This window comes from Cololabis saira, chromosome 7 (genome assembly GCF_033807715.1).
Source record: "Cololabis saira isolate AMF1-May2022 chromosome 7, fColSai1.1, whole genome shotgun sequence".
NCBI classification, from domain to species: Eukaryota; Metazoa; Chordata; class Actinopteri; order Beloniformes; family Belonidae; genus Cololabis; species Cololabis saira.
This window is the reverse complement of record NC_084593.1, coordinates 23,823,323-23,842,627: the sequence shown is the minus strand read 5'-3', so window position 1 is coordinate 23,842,627 and position 19,305 is coordinate 23,823,323. Positions and strand designations below refer to the sequence as shown.

The following is a 19,305-nucleotide window of genomic DNA, read 5'->3' as shown; positions in this document are numbered from 1 at the left end:
ATGACTAAAGACGACAGAGTGGGAGAAAAGCCCTGTGTACACCACAAGATCTATTGTGACAAAACTGAAGGGTTGGTCCAGGGCACCTGAGCCCCTTGACTATAAACTTTAACAATAGAGAGGTCTCCATCCTAAACAAAACTGGAAGCTGGTTACACGAGAGAGGAGCCTCATTACTAAAGGCTCTGCCTCCCACTTGGAAACTCTGAGTTCTTTAAGTAGGACATACCCTCAAAAGCTTTATGAATGAAGAAGAAGAATAACTAGATTTAACAAGAAACTATTGAGGAAAAGCAAGGGAGAAATATAATCTCTCCAGCTAATCCATCCATCCATCCATTTTCTTTACCCATTTTATTCTTTGCAGGGTCACGGGGGTCTGCTGGAGCCTATCCCAGCTCATCACAGGCCAAAGACAGGTGTGACACCATGGACAGGTTGCCTGTCTCTCTCCAGCTAATCTTTATCAAAATTCTTGTCGCAGCATTTTGGATTAGTTTTAGGGCATCTTATTAATAAGGAACTGCAGTAGTTTGTTGAATGAACAAATGCAATGCTAGATTTTCAAGGTTTTTTTCAAATTTTCCTTCACTCTAAGATTTTCCTTATTTTTGCAATGTTATGAAGATGGATGAAAGCAGTTCTACAAATGTATTTAATGTGTGATTTAACCTTAAAAACCCTAAAGTCCCCAGATCTGGGGAAGTTGATAAGAGAATGCAAGCACAAGCAATATAGGCTAAGGGTTCAAGGACAAATCTTGTTTAAAACAAAAAAAATCCTAATAGTAGTACAAGATGCAAAGTAATGCTCTCCAAAATTACTAAATAACTAGACATTCTATTTCTGTAGTGCTCCTGCTCAGAGACAACTACTCCAGTCTAATCTGAGTTTAGTACACGAATTAGCAGTCAGCCAGATGAAAATCTATTTTTCTCATTTCACTTCATGGATAGATATACTGAGGTAACATCTGCATAGCAATTACAGTTCATACCATGCTGCCTAATCATACCTAATAGAAACATGGATAGTGTAGAAAGGATTGGCCCAAGTACAGGACCCTGTGGAAAACCATGAGAAACTGGTATATGAGGAAAAAACCCCATTTGCATGAGTATACTACAGTAATGTGGTTCCCTTAATCCCAACAACACATTCAAGCCATTGTAATTATGATATACTGTGTCAAATGCAGCACTGAACTCTGAAAGGACAAGTATGAACACAAATCTATTCTCAGTGTTTAAGGCCGTGATGAGACCACTGAGGACTCTCACCGGCGCTGTTTCCAATATATGATGTGTTCTGAATCCTGGCTGAAACTCTTTAGAAAAATAATTTCTAGGCAAATGGTTAGATCTCTTTACCCATGTGTACTCAATTCATTCAAGTACTTTTTTCTTTTCTGTTGTAGTTCTAGTTAGCCAGAGTCCTTACAAACACCAGGAAACTGGACCACATTACACCGGTCATGAAATCACTACACTGGCTTCCAGTGAGTCAAAGGATAGAGTTTAAAATCTTACTGCTGGTCTACAAAGCACTGAATGGTCTTGGACCAAAATACATGCTTGATCTGTTAGTTCCTATGAAGCTCCCAGACCCCTGATGTTCATCCGGATTTGGTTTGTTGTGTGTACCAAGAAACAGAACCAAGCAAGGTGAGGCAGCGTTCAGTTATTCTGCTCCTCACCGGTGGAACAAACTTCCTGTAGACCTGAGGTCTGCTGCAACTGTCAGCTCCTTTAAATCAGGGTTAAAGAATTACTGTTTACTGAAGCGTACTCTTAAATTAAATACTTACCTGCTGTATTCTACTGCCCTTACATTTTAACAACTTGTGCGTTTTATTATTTTACCTCTTTTCTTATAATTTTATTTCATTTTATTGGTTATTTACTGTTTAATTGTGTCTCGTCGCTTTTAATGTTGATGTAAAGCACTTTGAATTACCTTGTGTTGAATTGTGCTATACAAATAAACTTGCCTTGCCTATATGTATGTAGCAGACTAAATAATAGGTCCTTAGTCTGTCCATATCTCTCAATTGACTATGCTACAGTGAGCTATATTTTGTTATATTTTACTAAAATTGGTAAAAAAAAAATTGTTTACAATATTGATTCTAGATTGACAATTATCTAAGTCAACAGTGTTGAGAAGTTAAGGTCAACAGGTCTGGAGGTTTGGTCTGAACTAGGGTTGCCAACCATCCCTTGAAAAATGTAATTGTCCCGTATTTATAAACTAAAGTACCCGTCCCGTATTGAGCCGAAAAGGGACGCACTTAGTCCCGTATTACTGTGAGAGTCAAAAAATAGTCATAAAATGCCGATGGAAAATGGCATTGAGCTGTTGAGTTCACAAGTATTTTTTTCTGTTTTACTACAACTGTAGCCTACAGTCATATCCTTTGAGGCACAAATATGTTTACAAGTTTTCTACAGACTTTCTGTTTGCACTTTTGTTATTGCACTAAAAATGTCCACTATTACAGAATGGATGTTCTGCTTTTTTCTATTGTTTTATATTTATACAATTTTAAGTTAAGCTGGACAGGTTTCTACGACGGAGTATTAGGGCCAAACTAAGACAAAAAAAAAAATGGAAATTACGAGAATAAATTCATAATAATATGAGAATAAAGTCGTAAAATTACGAGAATAAAGACATAATATTTTGAGAATAATGTCGTAATATTTTGAGAATAAAGTCGTAATATTTTGAGAATAAAGTCGTAACATTACAAGAATAAAGTCGTAATATACGAGAATAAAGTCGTAATATTAAATATATTATAAATATATAAATATAACATCACAAGATGCTAAATATTCCTCATTTTAACACAGGGAGAAGACTGCTCTTCCTGTTAAGAGTTCTCATAAATTACGACTTTATTCTCGTAATATTACGACTTTATTCTCGTAATGTTACGACTTTATTCTCGTAATGTTACGACATTATTCTCGTAATATTATGACTTTATTCTCATAATATTACGACATTATTCTCATAATATTACAACTTTATTCTATTACGACTTTATTCTCGCAACATTATGACTTTATTCTCGTAATTTTACGACTTTATTCTCATTATATTATGACTTTATTCTCGTAATTTCCTATAATTTTTTTGTCTTAGTTTGGCCCTAATACTCCGTCGTAGGTTTCTGTTTAAGAAAGATACTTATTTTATTCAATTCATTTTGTTATTTTGTATTAAAGTGAATTGCTGCTGGATAATAATGTGTTTTCCATGTGTTCATGGCATTCAAAAATATGCATCTAATTCAATTCAGGTTGGAGTCAAATAGTTTTAAAAAATCGTTTCACTCACAAAAAAAGGGGCTAAAAAAATTCACCACGTCAGGAAGGGTGAAGGTGTCCCTTATTTATTTTTCAGGGAGTTGGCAACCCTAGTCTGAACACATTTCCACTCGCAGAAAGAAAAAAAAAAAAGGTTCATTAAGTTCCTTCCTGTATTTTAAGGGCGGGGCGACTTCTCTGAAGAGGAATGAGTCGTCCACGCTATTGGCCAACGGTGTTGAGTGACGTTTTAGTTCAGCCAATCAGAACGCTTCTTTGCAAAAACGTCGTTTTCTCCTGCCGGTTCTAGAAAACCAACCACGAGTTGTCGTCGTGTGGGAGAATCCATCTTGAAGAGAGCTCTCCGGCCGTGACCAGTAAGGATTTTTTTTAAATACATGCATTTAGGCTTTTATTATTTCACCAAATCGTAAACTAAAAGGTAGTTTTTGCTATGTTTATTGAATTGCTGTATTCGCAGGCTTTAAATAAGCGTGTTATTATGAAGTAATTTGTATATATTTCGACACGCTCGGCCTCTTGACTTACGTAACTGGAAATTTGACTTGGCTTGGTTTTATCAGTGTGATCCAGATGGTTGAAACGTTTTATAATCTTTGTCTCAGGCTTAACTTTCACTGTGGGTAGAAATAGGGTGGAAATAGTGTTATATAAAGAAAGGATAACGAGTCTTGTGCAGTCAAAATGGTGGGAAAGGCACGGATCCGCACCGTGTAAAAGGCTCACACCGACGCAGAGCTAACGGCGTAGGTTACGCGTCGACGCGCACCGTACGGCGTAACCCTACGGCGTATGCACTGCGTCGATTTAACGCAGAACCCTAATTCAGGCTTTGAATGGCCTTGTGATCTTTTAGGTAAAAACAGTACAAAATGTCCGAAGCCGACCAGCAGTACATGGAGACGTCGGAAAACGGCCACGAGGTGGAGGATGACTTCAACGGAGCCGGCCACGCCGAGGAGGGGGACGAGGACGGCGGCGCCGCCGACGGCTGCGGGGAGGGCGCGGGGCCCGAGGCGGACGGAGACTCGCAGAACGGCGGCACGGAGGGCGGCCAGATCGACGCCAGCAAGGGCGAGGAGGATGCCGGGTGAGCTTTTTTTTTTAATTGTATATTGTTTTATTTATAGTTAAATAGCCAGTGTGGCACGATAACTACTAGTGGTTTCCCCATGTCTCTTTGTTCAGCCGGCCTTTGTTGGCGCCATGTGCAGAGGGAAGAGGGGGGGGATGGGCGTCACTGAAAGGATTACATTTAACCATATTTGTCTATGGAAAATACAGATTCAAGTCTGCTGAGTTCACATCCTGTTAGATTTTGAATTTATTGAGCTGTAGTAGCTTCACTCTGCTTACAACTACCCCCCCCCCACTCCCATACGTCACCGGTGTTCTGCCATTTTTTGCTGCTTTGCCAAAAAATGCCACCTAATGGTTTTCTACCTTTTTTGTAGAGCTACAATTTTACTGTTTTACTCCCTAAACCACTTCCTTTCCCCCAAAGTGGTCCATGTCGTTTGCCAGGCCGTCATTGTAAATCAGAATGTGTTCTTAATGACCTGCCTGGTTAAATAAAGGCGAATGACTGAATGAATATCAAATAAAGCAAAATAATTGTTTTTTTTTCTCTTCTCTTTACCGTATAATGTTCACAAAGTGTAATGCAATTCATGTCATGGATAGTGTATTTTGAAGGATCAAATACTCAACATCCCATATCCTGAGGAAGGCGCAAGCTGACACGCGTTAGTGTTTTTTTTCCAGATGTAACCCATGTTATAATAAAGGTTTTTTTTTTTTTTTTTTTACTTTTTTTCAATCCACCAGAGTGCTTGCATTTCTTTTTTCTTTTGAGTTCACTGTTGCACCCATTGCAAGAGCACCGGGGGTTGTGGGGACACCAGCAGCGCTCCTGTCATTCTGTTTTTTTATCCCATATTATCAATTTTACATCGTGCAAGAAATGATTGGCGTGGCAATCAAACTTTGAACATCGACTGTGCGTGTGCGCAGAACCACAAAGTAGCATTTCTCGACAGGTAGCAAGGATTGGCAGAACACCGGGTCAACAGATGTACTGGAACAGTGTGTTCAGCCCCCACTGCTAACACTGGAGCTCACCGTCTCTGTGGTTCTGTGTTTAGGAAAATGTTTGTCGGTGGCCTCAGCTGGGACACGAGCAAGAAGGATCTCAAAGATTACTTCTCGAAATTTGGCGAGGTGACAGATTGTACCATCAAGATGGATCAGCAGACAGGCCGGTCAAGAGGCTTCGGATTCATTCTCTTTAAAGACGCGGCCAGTGTAGACAAGGTATGAGGAGAAGTAATGAAGATGGCGCTTTAGGGGGACATTGACAGGTTTGCAATGAGGCTAACTATAAGTGAACGTTACGTCTTTGTGTAGGTTCTTGAGCAGAAGGAGCACCGGTTAGATGGCCGACAGATCGACCCAAAGAAAGCCATGGCCATGAAGAAGGACCCAGTCAAGAAAATCTTCGTGGGAGGCCTTAACCCCGACACCTCAAAGGAAGTCATTCAGGAATACTTTGGAGCATTTGGAGAGGTAACGCAGTCAATTGATTTTTCTGTTACTTGAGAAATTAAACTGTTACAATGCTATTGGGTGCTACAAAAATGTTTCCACATTTTGTAGATCGACACCATTGAGCTGCCACAAGATCCAAAGACCGAGAAGAGGAGGGGATTTGTATTTATTACATACAAAGACGAAGGCTCCGTCAAAAAAGTCATGGAGAAGAAATACCACACAGTCGGTGGAAGCAAGGTAAGGACAAAAGACAATGTGCATATCACATTTGCAGGTGGTGTGAATTAAAAACCTTTGCTCATGATATTGTGCTGTTTGTGGTGTTACAGTGTGAAATCAAAATAGCCCAGCCCAAAGAGGTCTACATGCAGCAGCAGTATGGCGCCCGAGGATACGGAGGACGTGGCAGGGGGCGTGGAGGTCAGCACCTTTTTTTTGTTTGTGTGTACCCACAGGAAGTGTTTGTTTTTTTGATTATTATGTACACTCAGCGATTTCAACAAAAATATACTTGCCAGGTTTTGTGTGACTGTTAGTTGTGACAATAGCCTTACTTTTTGTTTCTAGGTCAGGGCCAGAACTGGAATCAAGGCTACAACAACAACTACTGGAACCAGGGATACAACCAGGGTTATGGTTATGGACAGCAAGGCTATGGATATGGCGGCTATGGCAACTATGACTACTCTGCTGGTTATTACGGCTATGGGGGTGGCTACGATTACAGTAAGCGATAAGTGCCCCCAGGGAGAGAAACTTTATTTTCTTGGTCCTCCTTGTTGTACAGAAGAACTCAGTCCCTTTTTCTCTTGTCCTCCAGACCAGGGCAATACAAGCTATGGGAAAACTCCAAGACGTGGAGGCCACCAGAGTAGCTACAAGCCATACTGATCACGCGTAGTGCAGGTATGCATTCTTGCATCATCCGTGGTAGTATGAGAAAGTAGCTGTAACCATTAGTGCCTTTTGAGCCCAAGGATGTCCATCTACTCTAAATCCATTCAAGCATTGTGGTGGGGTTAGGCTAGGTCGTGACGTGTGGTCTGTGATCATCAGAGATGGATTCATTCCACCTGTCAGCCATCTTGAGATGCATCTCTACAAAGACTACTTGATCAATAAGGATTAAGTTGGAGGTGGTTGAAAACGGGAAAAAAAAAAGATCGTTTCATTTTTCACCGGGGTGCTAGCTAGCGGTCGTGTTCCCCGTCCCCAAAGTGTGTCTGTCCATTCATTCACTGACCTGTCAAAATCATTCATGCACTTGTGTCTTTGTTTAACTGCATGCCGCGTTTGGTTAATTCTCAGTAACGTAAAGCACCATGTTTTTCTCTTAAGGTCTAAAGTAAATATGAAAAAGAGATCCATGGTCTGACCACAGCGAACATGGGCTCTGGCTATTCCTTTGGAGTTGGCAGAAATTTGGACTCATGCTCCATTTGTACAGATCAAGTGAGGAACTGGGGAAGCAAATGTCACTTTTCCACTTTTTATTTTATATTGTTTTGTGTCCATTTACATTTCCAGCAATGGAAGTGTTATTTTTACTGTACTTTTTGGTACCTTTTTTGAATCTAATGTATTGTATGGTTGTATTTTTACATGTCTACTGGATTTACAGATGTGCAGGAGCAAGAGCTTTTGAAGCTCATAAATAAAACAATATTGTTTTTTTTTTTTTTCCTTTTGGTGTTTCTAGATTTTTAGTTATATATATTTTTTTCCTATGCTGAGTGTTGGATGCAAGTTGCATGGCTTCAGATGTGGGGTGATGTAAAATAAGGGATTTAAAATAATCAAAGGCTTCTTTGTAAGTGTGTCCATCGAGTATTGCAGATGGCCTTGTAGACAAAGACAACCACCATCTTATTTTATTTTCTTCTTTTTCTTTTGGCTTTTAAGGAGTTTTTTTTTTTTTTCCCCTATCATGTCTGCAAATTTTAAGTGACTTAACTAGTGTTATACAACTGAACGCAAGCCTGTTGATGTAAGAGGGTACTCCCTCTGTCACTGAAATCTCATTCCTCTAGTGTCTTGAGCAAATTGGTAGAAATAAACTTTTCATTTATATTACAAACAGATCTTTTTGTTATTATTTGTAAAGTTAATGTTAAATGTCTAAACTGTTAAATGGCTTGCTTGTTTTGCATCTCATAATAACATCTCCATGGACGCCTCTCTGGGAAGCTGTGGGAGAGGGCCTCACTGCCAGCAGGATAACTGGCATTAATACTTGTTAAATGTCAAAAAGCATAACATGAGCTTTTTTTTTTTTAATTTTTATTTATTTCGTTTTTTAAATAAATGTCCAGTAGTTAAAGATTTTGGTCTGGTAAGTGCTAAACCCAACCTTACTTTGTATCTGTGTTGAGGACAACTGTAAAGTTGGAGCTGGTTACTTTATTTATGGCTGCTGTGGGTAAAAGAGAACACAAGTTGGGATTACATACAAACCTTTTTTATTTTTGTAAGTACATGGTATTTTAGTGTTACATTGGCATCTTCTGGTCCATTACTACCTCCGATGTGATGACTTCACCATGCTTTAGCTGGTATCAGCTGACTGTTTAATTCCAGTGAGCCGGGAACTATCGGAGGTGACTTCACATCTTTTTTTTTTTTTTTTCTTTCCTTTTTTTTTTTAATCAAGTTGATGCCATGAACTGGTAGTGAACACCTGTAACAAAGCATTTACAGTGACCAGACAGCTCCAGATCAATCAAAGCAGTGATCCATTTGAATCCATTGTCATTACTTTCATGTGCCCTAGATGTAATGTTTGATTACTCCATCTTAAGAACAAATTGAGTCCCCACAATGGTCAGTGTTGACTGCAAGGTTAAAATATGTTCTGCGGAGTGATGTGAAGCTGATCTACTGCAGCGTCAAGTTTAGATATTAATATCTCTACCTCTGAACTTTATGAATGTGACCACTTGACCATGTCTGATGCAATTAAAAGTTTTCTACAGGTTTAACAAACCTTTAGATGTCTTCATTTTCAAGTCTGAGGTCACTGGCTTTCATATCTGTAAGAACAATTAATACGAATCATTCTGGGATTAAATTCCAAGTGTGTCTGACTATGTTTAGGCATTTCTTACCATTTTAGGGCATGTATAGGTATGCCACTTATGACAAGATGTATGTGTATGTATATATGTATATATACATAAGAACATTTACAATTGTCGGAAGTTAGTTTATGTTACTAACCAGAGAGGATGCGGTCAATACATTGTACCACTAGTTCTGCATCCTCAGTGCTGAAGCACATTGGAGGCTTAAATTTCAAGACATTCTCCCAGGGGCCGTCTGTACTGACACAGATTCGATCATCCTTCTTCAACCTATTATTTTAAAAAAATGACAAAAGGAACTTGCATGTGAGTAAAAGAACTGCAGGACTTTAACCAATAATGGTGACTTGTGCCATGAACTCATACCTCTTCACCACCCATGCTGCAGTCTTAGTGGCAGGAGTCCTCTCTCTGTCTGTAACCAGCTCAAGTCCCACAAACAGTCCTGCACCTCTAGATTTGGGGGGAGTGGTATTTTAATCACAAATGAAAATATGCAATACACACATCTATTAGAATATATTCTTTGATTTGCCCTCTACTTTCATGGTTACAGTTCTGCGCTGGTGTTTTTACTTAATGAGAAGACTTGTTTTAAGAGCATTCCTAATGTAAATATAAAGCTACATTTATTTTTTTTTTTACAGTTAATGCCATCTCAATTTTTGTTTAATTAACTTTACATTTTTGGCTTTGGGTTCTTTTTCAGAGCCATGGTTGCTTTCAAAAACCGCTTGGACATCTTTGCTTTTAAGTTCTTTGCTAACATTTTCAAGCAGTGCCTTAAAATTCATGCCTAATTTAAAACAACATATTTTTATGTAATATATAATGTACTGCTTGTGGTGCATAAACATGATTTCAGGTCAATGAGAGCAATTTCCCACAGTCTGTGTATATTTTAAGCTCAAGGATCCAGTATAGGCAGTAATAGTTGAATCTGTTCAGCCACAGCAGGTGCAGGAAATATGATATAAGTGATTTCAAGCATCGCATTTTAAAATGACAGGACAGAGGCAGAACTAGCCGAGCAAAAAACCTCTTGATCTCCCAAAGGGACATGGGTGAGCTTTAATTTGGTGTAACAAGAAACCGTGCTGGTCTTGATTGTTTATTTATTTATCCCATGGAAATTCACAATTGAAAAGCCAAAGGAGAGCGAACACTTCTTACCTGACATCTCCAATTATTTCATGTCTTTCTTTAAGTTTTGTGAGCAAGTCTTTAAGATGCAATCCCACCCTTCGGGCATTTCCTCGGAGGTCTTCCTCTTCTATCACATCAAGAACGGCCATGCCAATGGCACACGACACTGGATTCCCTCCAAACTGCATAAAGTTACAGAAAAAAATGTTTAAAGAAAATGAATGCATGCACAGTAATAGTAGATAAAGGGGGAACAAAATCACTTTCAAGGATAAACATAACCACAAGTACAAGACACTTTCTGCTCTTTTTTGTGACAATAATTGATGTAGAGAAAAAAAAAATCACAGTAAAAATGAATGGGAATTAGTTAACTACCCTGGCTGTGTGTATAGGTTTACTGTATAGTCACCGTATTGAAGTACTCCACTCCATTCGCTGTGAAAGCTCCAGCTATGTCCATGGTAGTTGCCACACATGCCAGGGGATGACCATTGCCCATTGGTTTTCCCATGGTCACTATGTCAGGACAGAAATCCTCTCCCTGCAGCTGGAAAGCCCAAAAATGGCTCCCGACTCTTCCAAAACCTGTCTGCACTTCATCTGCCACAAAAACTCCACCAGCTGACCGCACATATCTGTGGAGAGTATGAGGGAAAGGCGCCGCATAGTCAGTAATCCAAATGTGATGGACACAACTGGATCCTTACTCACTCTGCAACTTTAGCAGAGTATCCCTGGGGAAAGATAATCTGTCCTCCCACACTCGGCAACGATTCAGCAAAGAAGGCTGAGATCTATGGTGAGAAGAGAAATAATTATGAAAAATCAAGTCATGAATAATGTTTATTACAACTTTTAAGATTTGTAGCGTAAGTCTTATGAATATCAATGATTTTACTGAAGATGCATGGAGCTGTGCTAAAATGCACCTTACGGCCTTTCCTGTGGATCTCTTCTATTAGACCTTTTACTGTATCAGCGTATGCTTGGCCTGGGTTGGGATGGTCCTCTCTGTATATGCCTCTGTAGGTGTCTGGTAAGGGTGCCTAGGAGGATTAAACATACTTTCAGATGATCAGGAGCTGACTACACGCAATACTGCTAGTATAAATGTACACACCACATGAACCCATTCTTTCTGACCGGCCAGTTTTTGGAACTTGTACGGACTAATGTCGATAAGGGACGTGAGATGCCCGTGGTATGCACTGGTATAGAGGGAAAGTTCATTGTTATTACCATTAAGCAAATGTATTGTCAAAGCAGTGAATGTGAATTATGTAAACACCTACTGCTCCAGCACTATGACATCCTGGTTTTGGGTGTATTGTTGTGCCAAGCGGAGGGCCAGATCATTCGCTTCTGAACTGTCAGAGAAGCACATGTGTAATTAACCGCGGTTGAATTGGTTTGATATTGGATATTCGACATTCAAAGACATCCATTTAACTTGTGATACATTCCACTGATTTTGGTCATATTGCTTGTGATGTGTTCATGGTCATCTAGAGACTATATATCACAAGAGAGTAATTAATATAAAATCATATTATGGGCTGATTTAATGAGGTTTAATGAATTCAACACCCATAAAACTTGTGATACATAACACCGATTGTTTTCAAACCACTTGTGATGTGTTCATGGTCATCCAGACTATATATCACAAGACTGTAGTTATTATAAAATCATACTATTTCATTTATTTAATTATTCAAACAGGTTAAAACAAAAACAAAATAAAATGTATACCGAAAAAAAACAAAACAAAAAAAAAAAACAGAACAACAAAGAAAACCATAAGCAAAACAAAGCAAATTAAAGAGACAAATCTATATGTAAATAAATATTTCCTGTTTGAAAGGGTGTAGGATGAAGTTTCAAAAAACTTTTCTAGTCCTACCCCTTCTAATGTTCTGTTTTTACCATTTCTTAATTTCACACAACTTCAAAAGAAAAGCATAAAAGAAAAGAAAAAGTGGTTCAGCCGAGCAAGGCACTTTGGTCATTGGTTGTCAGTTCATGTGTCCATTTCCATTTTGTATCCATTAAGAGTAGTGTTTTTACTATGGGCTGATTAATGTGGTTTAATGAATTCAACACCCATAATAAACAATTGGTGTTATGTATCACAAGTTTTATGGGTGTTGAATTCATTAAATCTCATTAAATCAGCCCATAGTATGATTTTATAATAATTACTCTCGTGATATATCCTCTGGATGACCATGAACACATCACAAGTGGTTTGAAAACAATCGGTGTTATGTATCACACGTTTTATGGGTGTTGAATTAATTTGGTGTTGAATTCATTAAACCTCATTAAATCAGCCCATAATATGATTTTATAATAATTACTCTCTTGTGATATATAGTCTGGATGACCATGAACACATCACAAGCAATATGACCAAAATCAGTAGTATGTAGCCTATCACAAGTTAAATGGATGTCTCTGAATGTCCAATATCCAATACCAAACCAATTCAACCGCGGTGTGTAATTACTGCACTGGATCTTCAAGGACAACCAGCTTGTCAGGCTGCGTGTGCATTTCTTACCCAGAGTTAACAAAATAGAAGACAGACAATTTCTCAGGCAAGGTGGCAGCGAGGCGGTCTGCATACAGGACTATGTTGTCATGAAGGAATCGAGCATTTATGTTCAGCATCTCCATTTGTGCGGCTGCAGCCTTGTTCACGGCCGAGTGACAGTGACCCACTGAAGAAAACACACCAGGGGTATGTTACTACATTATTACAGCTCTTATGACAACACTGAGTTGAACTGGAATGTATCGTGGACTAGATAATAGATGTTTTACCATGTTGGACGTTACTAATGCAGTCCAAATAGCGTTTTCCGTTTTCGTCGAAAAGATATTGTCCTCTTCCTCTCACTATTTTCACTGGGTCGTCTGAATAAAATAGTCTGCACGACTGGCTGTATGTAATCAAAAGAATCAATACGTGTCACCACCAGCAAGTTGTGCACAGGCATCGATCATCTGCCAGTAAGGAAATGTCGTTTTACTGTACATACCCGATCAACCTACGTCTCATGGCGAGAGTTTCTTCTTTTTTGAGTTTTTCCTCTGCCATAACTTCGTGATTCTCTCTCTCTATATATATAAAGTGACGAAGAATGATGAAGTAAGGAAGCTGTTTGAGAACAATTATCGATCGATAGTTACATGACTTAAAAAAACTATTTTCCAACTCTATAAGTAACAACCATTGAGCTAGGTGCTAACGTCCACTGCATGCATTTAGTGCTTCTTCTTTTTTTCTTTTTTTGTGGGAGGCGGTCGCAGGTCGCAGTTATGCCGCGTTCCATTTGTCCTCGGAAGTCGGAATTTCCCAGTTCCTAGTCGGAATTTTCAACTGGAACGCCCCTCGAAGTGGGATTTCCTATTGGGAAAGTGGGAGAAGCTTCACCACCCCCGAGTTACCATTCCATGATGGCTGCCATTCCTAGTTCCCAGTTCCGATATCCGAGGTAAATGGAACGCGGCATAAGTTCATAACCTCAAATCAGACTAAGGAATCTCGTATCTTTTTTCGCGTCACATATATCGATAGATATCAAAATTAAAAATGTTTCTATTTATTTACGATTAAAAATAAATGTGTGCTTTAAAGTTTAAATCACGTCTGAAATGATGCTGCGGCTTTATTTAGACCAATCTAACTGTGGGGGTGTACGGGGGGGGGGGGGGACACACGTGTACATTACCTTTAACATATATGGATACGAACTTACATTAAAGTGATAATTCCTAAAAAAAACGTTAAAATTACAAAACATATACCAGGTCTTTATTCCATCGTCTTTTATGATTGCGATTTTGAAGAAAAGGCACTCCGTGTGCCCGGGTGTTCCCCGTGCGTTGGTATCGTCCAGAGGCTATAAATAGTCGTTAATCTGCCGTTCACCCGGTGCACTCACTGTGCGGCTTCGGTTGCTAAGGAACCGCAGAACGCAGGTAATGCATCAGGTCAGCTGCAGCACGCTAGCTTTCTAGGAAGCTGCGTGGCCACGCTAGCTGCTGCTGCTGCTGCTACATCCAGCAGCTCCCGGTCCAGGTCCTGCTTTTTAAATCGTGTCAGCAAGTGAGTGTTACGGTAGCTGTCAGTCGGTAGTAAATGGAGACACTGGGATAAAATACCTTGTCGTTTTAGTTGACCCACTTGTTATACTATCAGCTAACTAACTAGCTAATGACTTGATGTCTCTACATCGTGTTGGAGACCTTTACCGTTTATTTATCTTGCTCATGAGCTAAAGACAGAAGTCATATTTGGCCAGTAACATTACCTATTGTTATAATTTCTCCGTTTGACCACCAGAGCCAATGTTTAATAGAAATTTACCAAACGAGCACGTGTTTGTTTTTTTTCTTTCGAGAAATGTACGTAATCACTTTTGATTTGGTTGTTATTCAGCTCGTCTTTATGCGAGAGCTATGCAAATAATTTCATAGACTTGAAGCTTTTATTATTTATTTATCTAATTTGTTTTTTATTTTTGCAAGTGGACACAATTTGCTTATCTTTCTAAATACATGTCGTATAAGTCGTCGTTTTTGTAATGTGTTGGCCTCATTGATAAATTGTGGTTTTCAGTTACAAAGGATTTTTTTTTCTTTTTTTCCCCCCACTCATTGTTCAGGTTTGGGGGCTGTTGCCTTAGGAAGAGAATTGGTTTGACCCTGAAGTAGCTCGTCTTGTTGGATGTGGGACTAGGCTAGCGACGTAGCACCGTGTTTGTCATAAGGAGGAAGGCCCTGGAGGCCACATCTGTATGCCAACTCTGCTGTAAAAACGTCTCATCATCCAGGACTCTAGCTGTCATGAAATGGTTTAGTTACTACTAAGGTGTTATTGAGGATTTCATTTCACAAGGCTTGTTTTAATATTGGGATTGTTTTCAGTACTGAATGCACTTTAGCCTGTGCACTCTAAAACACCAGTCCAAAGGCTAAAAGGCCATGTTACATTTTAATACAGTGGACATGCTGTATTTTAGTTTCAATTTGAAATGTACAGGGTTGTACTGCCCAATGATTGGTGCTGTGGCAGGTAAATGTTTCACAGAAAGTACTAGAGTCTATTACTTTTAAGGCAGTTTTTTTTCTCTCTTTAGAATGAAAAGAAATGTCCCAGTAATGGATTACTAAATTTGGCACACACAAATTGTTCGAACGTGTCCCGTGAAAACAACAATACCCTGGCTTTGTTAAAGAAATTTACTATAAAAAATGACCTCCATATGGACCTAACCCCCCCCCCCCCCCCCCCCCCCAACAACCCCTGTCCCATTCATTTTTGTTTTTTTCACACACTTTTCACACACTTCCCCCATCCCTTTTTAGACTGTCCCTCCCCCTTCCATTCTTTGCACTCCTCACAACTTTTGTCACTTGAGTTTATTGGTTCCAACTATCTATGTTTATATTGTTCTGCAGGTTTTAACTTGATACCTATGTTGTTTTTCTTTGAAATATTATAACATGGAATTTTTTTTTTTTTTAAAGGAACATGCAATCTTTACATGATGGAATGTGAAGTGCCTCTTTGTTCAGGATCTTGTGTCCATGTGCTTTCAGCCTTTGCAAACATGAACTTATGTCTGATATGTATGATTGATTGATTGATTGATTGATTGAGGCAGGATATGGACACAGCTTTGTTCTTGTATGGGATTCATATTCACTTTTATGGCTTAATGAATCTGTCTAGCAATTTATGAGACACTGTTTTAGTGTTCTCTTCATTTTGTATGTACCTCCCACCAGTTAATCACTGATGGTTTTGTTGTCTTTTCTCATTTAAGGCAGCATAGAGAAGATGATGGTATAGTGAGGATACTGGTCAGTCTGGCTGGTTGAGGTGTGGAGGGGACACCACAAACCACGCCAGGATTCTGACTACTAAAATTCTCATTACCCCCCCGCCCCCCACCCCCCGAGTGAATGTCCCACCTCATGTGACTCCTTGGACAGTAATTATGGTTACACTTATCACAGAACAGCTCCGTAAGCAGAGTTTGGAGGAACCTTGTCACAAGGCTTTCTCATTCAATGCCACTGTGGTGAGTTGGATAACACATTTCATTATGTCCTTCAAACTTATTCAGTTATGTGTATTTGTTTTTAAAAATGAGTTTCATTTTACAGTCCTTGCCTGCAGTGGGCTCCAGTCCTACCATTTCATGGAGTACTCGAACAACACAAGGCAAGTTGTTTTAATTGGATACAACAACTTTAACTAGTGAGAACATCTGTCTTATTCTTATATATGTGCATTTACAGAGACCAGCTCAGCAATTCACCCATCATCAAGAGCTTATGTTTTGGCAGATTCATGTGAAATCGGCTCTCTATGGTCTCCCTCTCGCTCTGGGCAACCCCTCCAGGAGCCAGAGGTTCCCTTCACAGATGAAGCTATCCAAAGTTCACCACCCCCACCACCTCCAAAACGCCACTGCCGGTCCCTCTCAGTTCCAGAAGATCTGTCCCGGTGCCGTTCCACCTGGCATCCTAGCGCATCAAAGGTTTGGACTCCAGTCAAACGTGGCTGCCATAGTAGAGGAGCATCTAGTTCAGGCTCTGGAGCCAGTTCTTTGCCACTCTGTGGTCCCAGCTCTTCCTTCACCTCCTCCTCCGTACACTCATCTTCTAGCCCTACCTTCTTTAGCTTAGCACTGTCATCTGACTCTCCTTTATCGTGGGGCTTTCCATGGGAACCCTGTGACACATTGAAAGGAGCCTATTCTGCCTCCTTTGCTACTCCTTCTTCTTGCTCCTCTTCACCAGCTCCCCTGGTTTCTCATTCAGTGTTGCAGCGCCGCTTCTCCCTCTCTCCAGTTCACATTCAGAATGCCTCTGTGGCACCCTTGCACCCCCGGCCCCCCTGTGCTTCAGCTCTGACATATGGTTTTGCTGGCCAAGAGCACCCAGGCCTGTCTCCGTCTCCCACTTCAGCCTGCAGTACACCATCCTCTTCTAGGCGTGACTTGCATCCTGCACTTCCACGATGCCACTCACAACCCTGTGACATGCGCAAACCTCGTTTGAAGCGGCGCCATGACCCAGATGTTCTGCCGTGCCCAAGGCCAGGACTTGACTTCACCAAGATGACACAAGTAAGCAGAAAAGTCTAATTGTATGTCCGTTAAGTTGTTTAGCTTTCTTGTGTTGTATTCTACATTTATCGTTTCCCTATGAGAATAAAATCAATAAGAAATCATCAGTATTGTGACTTGTGTTCACATCAGATTCAAGGAGACACCTGTTACAGGTTATCCTTGATGTATCTTGGACCTTTTGTTAAACATCCCTATTTTGGTGTTATTACATGACTATTAAAAAACAAACAACAAAATAACCCTTAATTCTTTTGCATGTTCGTTTTCCGTGATTCCTTGGTGTAAAACATTTAAGATTATAACTGCATACGTTTCTTGGTTCCAGTCTAGCTGACATCACATTTTGTTCTTTGCTTGAGTCTTTTTGACCTTGCATATAAGTAAACTTATCTCTTATTGCTTTATCCCCACCCAAACAATTGACTCACTTCTGTTTACGGTACTTTCTGATACTGATGATGTAATTTCTGTTCCTCCTGTATTACCTCTATTTTTATGAAGGGGTGACCTTTTAGGTGGAGCTTTTTTTTTTTTTCGTTCTCCTTTTAAATTACATCACATGATCATGATTGTTAATTCTCATGTTTAGATTGGTAATTGTGAAACCCTGGTGGATGGGACCATCGGCTGCACGTTTCCAGTGTCTTCTCAGACAGACCAGCGCTTAGCCTTCTCCCCTGCTGATTTCCTTGGACGAGCCAGCATTGGGCCACTAAGTGAAAGTGAAGAAGAAGAGGACGACGAGGAAGAGGGAAGAAAAATGATTGTAATGACTGCTGGAAAAAATGTCTTTGAAAGAGACTGCACAGAATTGGACTTGAACCTTATTGAAGAAAACTGACGACTCTGTGGTGCTCCGAGAGTAACTACTGCTTCATAACCATGTAAAGCACACCTGTAGGCTTTGTGCTCTCTTTGGGCAGAGTCCTTGGGAACTTGCTGTTCTCATAAGGCACATCTTCAGAGTTTAAGAGCCACGCAAGTAGAAGCTAATGTCAAATTGCATTGCTATGATTGTAACACTTGAGCTAGCTCACTATACAACATTTCATAAAAATATCAGTGCCTGCCTGTTCAGCACTCCATAAGGAAATGTGCATGAGCAAATAAGCAATTTTTCATGTTCAGAGTTTGACCATTTTATATTATACAAGTCTTATTTTGCGTTTATAATGGGTATGCATCTCAACAGTCTTACTTGTCCTTTTCAAAGAACACCATGGGAGTAAGCAAAGTTCCTTATATTTGTTCGTATTTACATGATGCACACTAATATCTGATAGTTGAATTGGATTGTAGTATTTTTTGTTACCCAATCAGTTGTGGCAATATACTTCTTTTTAGATGATCAAATTTGAGTTTGCTTAAATGATTTGTTAAAAGTAGGTATATTTTTGTGACCTGCAGATCAAAACTATATTAAAATTGCCCAAATGGCTACTCTCCTGTATACTTGGCAGGATATACATTCCAGAACTCTCCTTTGGAGTAAGTCTATGTTGTCAAAGGGAGTTTCATCAACCCTCCTACACATATTATCTTCTGTAACTGCTTGGACATCAACCCACCTTATCAACAGTAATACTGATGACACTGTTAACTTACCATGCCTTAAGCATAAAATGGAGCTATTGGTGGCTGGTCTTTTTTTTTCTCTTTTTTTTTCCACTGCCAGACACTTTTGTAGTCTCCATTTGCACTGATACAGACATTTTATTTTTTATTTTTTAAGTGTGGCACGTTGATGAGAATGGTTGACATAAAAAAGGAATCGATGCTGCAGCTGGACTCCAGAGGGCACAATGTGATGTACTGTACAGTGGTTAGCCGAGTACACATGTCCAGCCAATTCTGAGTGTATGTGACAAAGGCTGTAGTGATGATTTGGTGGCCTTTAAGGAATGATTTTTCTTTTTTTTTTTTCATGTATGTTTTCAGATGGAAATGTTCCCGTTGCACAATTTATGTAAGAATAAAATTTAATAGAGAATTATTTTTTCCCAAACAATGACTTGTCTTTAATTTGTAAATAATTGGAGC

The 19,305-nt window shown here is 39.6% G+C and overlaps 3 protein-coding genes across 7 annotated transcripts; 2 read left to right on the top strand and 1 right to left on the bottom strand.

Annotated features, from left to right (window-relative positions):
- The first annotated feature begins 3,583 nt into the window (after window positions 1-3,583).
- LOC133446920 (heterogeneous nuclear ribonucleoprotein A/B-like) lies at window positions 3,584-8,205 on the top strand. 2 transcript variants are annotated; one of them, XM_061725137.1, is made up of 9 exons: window positions 3,584-3,691; window positions 4,192-4,425; window positions 5,480-5,648; window positions 5,742-5,900; window positions 5,991-6,122; window positions 6,215-6,305; window positions 6,453-6,611; window positions 6,706-6,791; window positions 7,224-8,205. In XM_061725137.1, the coding sequence occupies exons 2-8, from the start codon at window positions 4,208-4,210 to the stop codon at window positions 6,774-6,776; spliced, it is 999 nt and encodes a 332-aa protein (XP_061581121.1). In that variant the 5' UTR covers window positions 3,584-3,691; window positions 4,192-4,207; the 3' UTR covers window positions 6,777-6,791; window positions 7,224-8,205. The 2 variants fall into 2 exon arrangements, with proteins under 2 accessions (XP_061581121.1, XP_061581120.1); XM_061725136.1 differs by having other exon boundaries at window positions 6,706-8,205.
- A 110-nt stretch (window positions 8,206-8,315) lies between these two features.
- Window positions 8,316-13,394, bottom strand: phykpl (5-phosphohydroxy-L-lysine phospho-lyase). 2 transcript variants are annotated; one of them, XM_061725128.1, is made up of 13 exons: window positions 13,159-13,394; window positions 12,941-13,059; window positions 12,678-12,837; window positions 11,407-11,481; window positions 11,235-11,322; window positions 11,044-11,160; window positions 10,826-10,908; window positions 10,524-10,749; window positions 10,139-10,293; window positions 9,332-9,418; window positions 9,102-9,235; window positions 8,869-8,914; window positions 8,316-8,562 (listed from the first exon to the last, which is right to left on the bottom strand). In XM_061725128.1, the coding sequence occupies exons 1-12, from the start codon at window positions 13,215-13,217 to the stop codon at window positions 8,871-8,873; spliced, it is 1,347 nt and encodes a 448-aa protein (XP_061581112.1). In that variant the 5' UTR covers window positions 13,218-13,394; the 3' UTR covers window positions 8,316-8,562; window positions 8,869-8,870. The 2 variants fall into 2 exon arrangements, with proteins under 2 accessions (XP_061581112.1, XP_061581113.1); XM_061725129.1 differs by having other exon boundaries at window positions 13,172-13,304.
- Window positions 12,746-19,258, top strand: LOC133446918 (protein FAM53C-like). 3 transcript variants are annotated; one of them, XM_061725134.1, is made up of 5 exons: window positions 12,746-12,857; window positions 15,952-16,209; window positions 16,295-16,352; window positions 16,430-17,262; window positions 17,855-19,258. In XM_061725134.1, the coding sequence occupies exons 2-5, from the start codon at window positions 16,126-16,128 to the stop codon at window positions 18,104-18,106; spliced, it is 1,227 nt and encodes a 408-aa protein (XP_061581118.1). In that variant the 5' UTR covers window positions 12,746-12,857; window positions 15,952-16,125; the 3' UTR covers window positions 18,107-19,258. The 3 variants fall into 3 exon arrangements, with proteins under 3 accessions (XP_061581118.1, XP_061581116.1, XP_061581117.1); XM_061725132.1 differs by lacking the exon at window positions 12,746-12,857 and adding an exon at window positions 14,042-14,101; XM_061725133.1 differs by lacking the exon at window positions 12,746-12,857 and adding an exon at window positions 14,095-14,228.
- Window positions 19,259-19,305: the final 47 nt, after the last annotated feature.

Excerpts from the sequence above, each read along its gene's own strand:
- LOC133446920 (XM_061725137.1), top strand. The coding sequence starts at position 4,208 with ATGTCCGAAGCCGACCAGCAGTACATGGAGACGTCGGAAAACGGCCAC. Across the intron at positions 4,426-5,479 it reads AAGGGCGAGGAGGATGCCGG|GAAAATGTTTGTCGGTGGCC; the intron begins GTGAGCTTTTTT and ends TTCTGTGTTTAG. Across the intron at positions 5,901-5,990 it reads ACTTTGGAGCATTTGGAGAG|ATCGACACCATTGAGCTGCC; the intron begins GTAACGCAGTCA and ends CACATTTTGTAG.
- LOC133446918 (XM_061725134.1), top strand. The coding sequence starts at position 16,126 with ATGGTTACACTTATCACAGAACAGCTCCGTAAGCAGAGTTTGGAGGAA. Across the intron at positions 16,210-16,294 it reads TCTCATTCAATGCCACTGTG|TCCTTGCCTGCAGTGGGCTC; the intron begins GTGAGTTGGATA and ends TTCATTTTACAG. Across the intron at positions 16,353-16,429 it reads GAGTACTCGAACAACACAAG|AGACCAGCTCAGCAATTCAC; the intron begins GCAAGTTGTTTT and ends GTGCATTTACAG.
- phykpl (XM_061725128.1), bottom strand. The coding sequence starts at position 13,217 with ATGGCAGAGGAAAAACTCAAAAAAGAAGAAACTCTCGCCATGAGACGT. Across the intron at positions 11,161-11,234 it reads AGAAAGAATGGGTTCATGTG|GCACCCTTACCAGACACCTA; the intron begins GTGTGTACATTT and ends TAATCCTCCTAG. Across the intron at positions 10,750-10,825 it reads TACTCTGCTAAAGTTGCAGA|ATATGTGCGGTCAGCTGGTG; the intron begins GTGAGTAAGGAT and ends TACTCTCCACAG.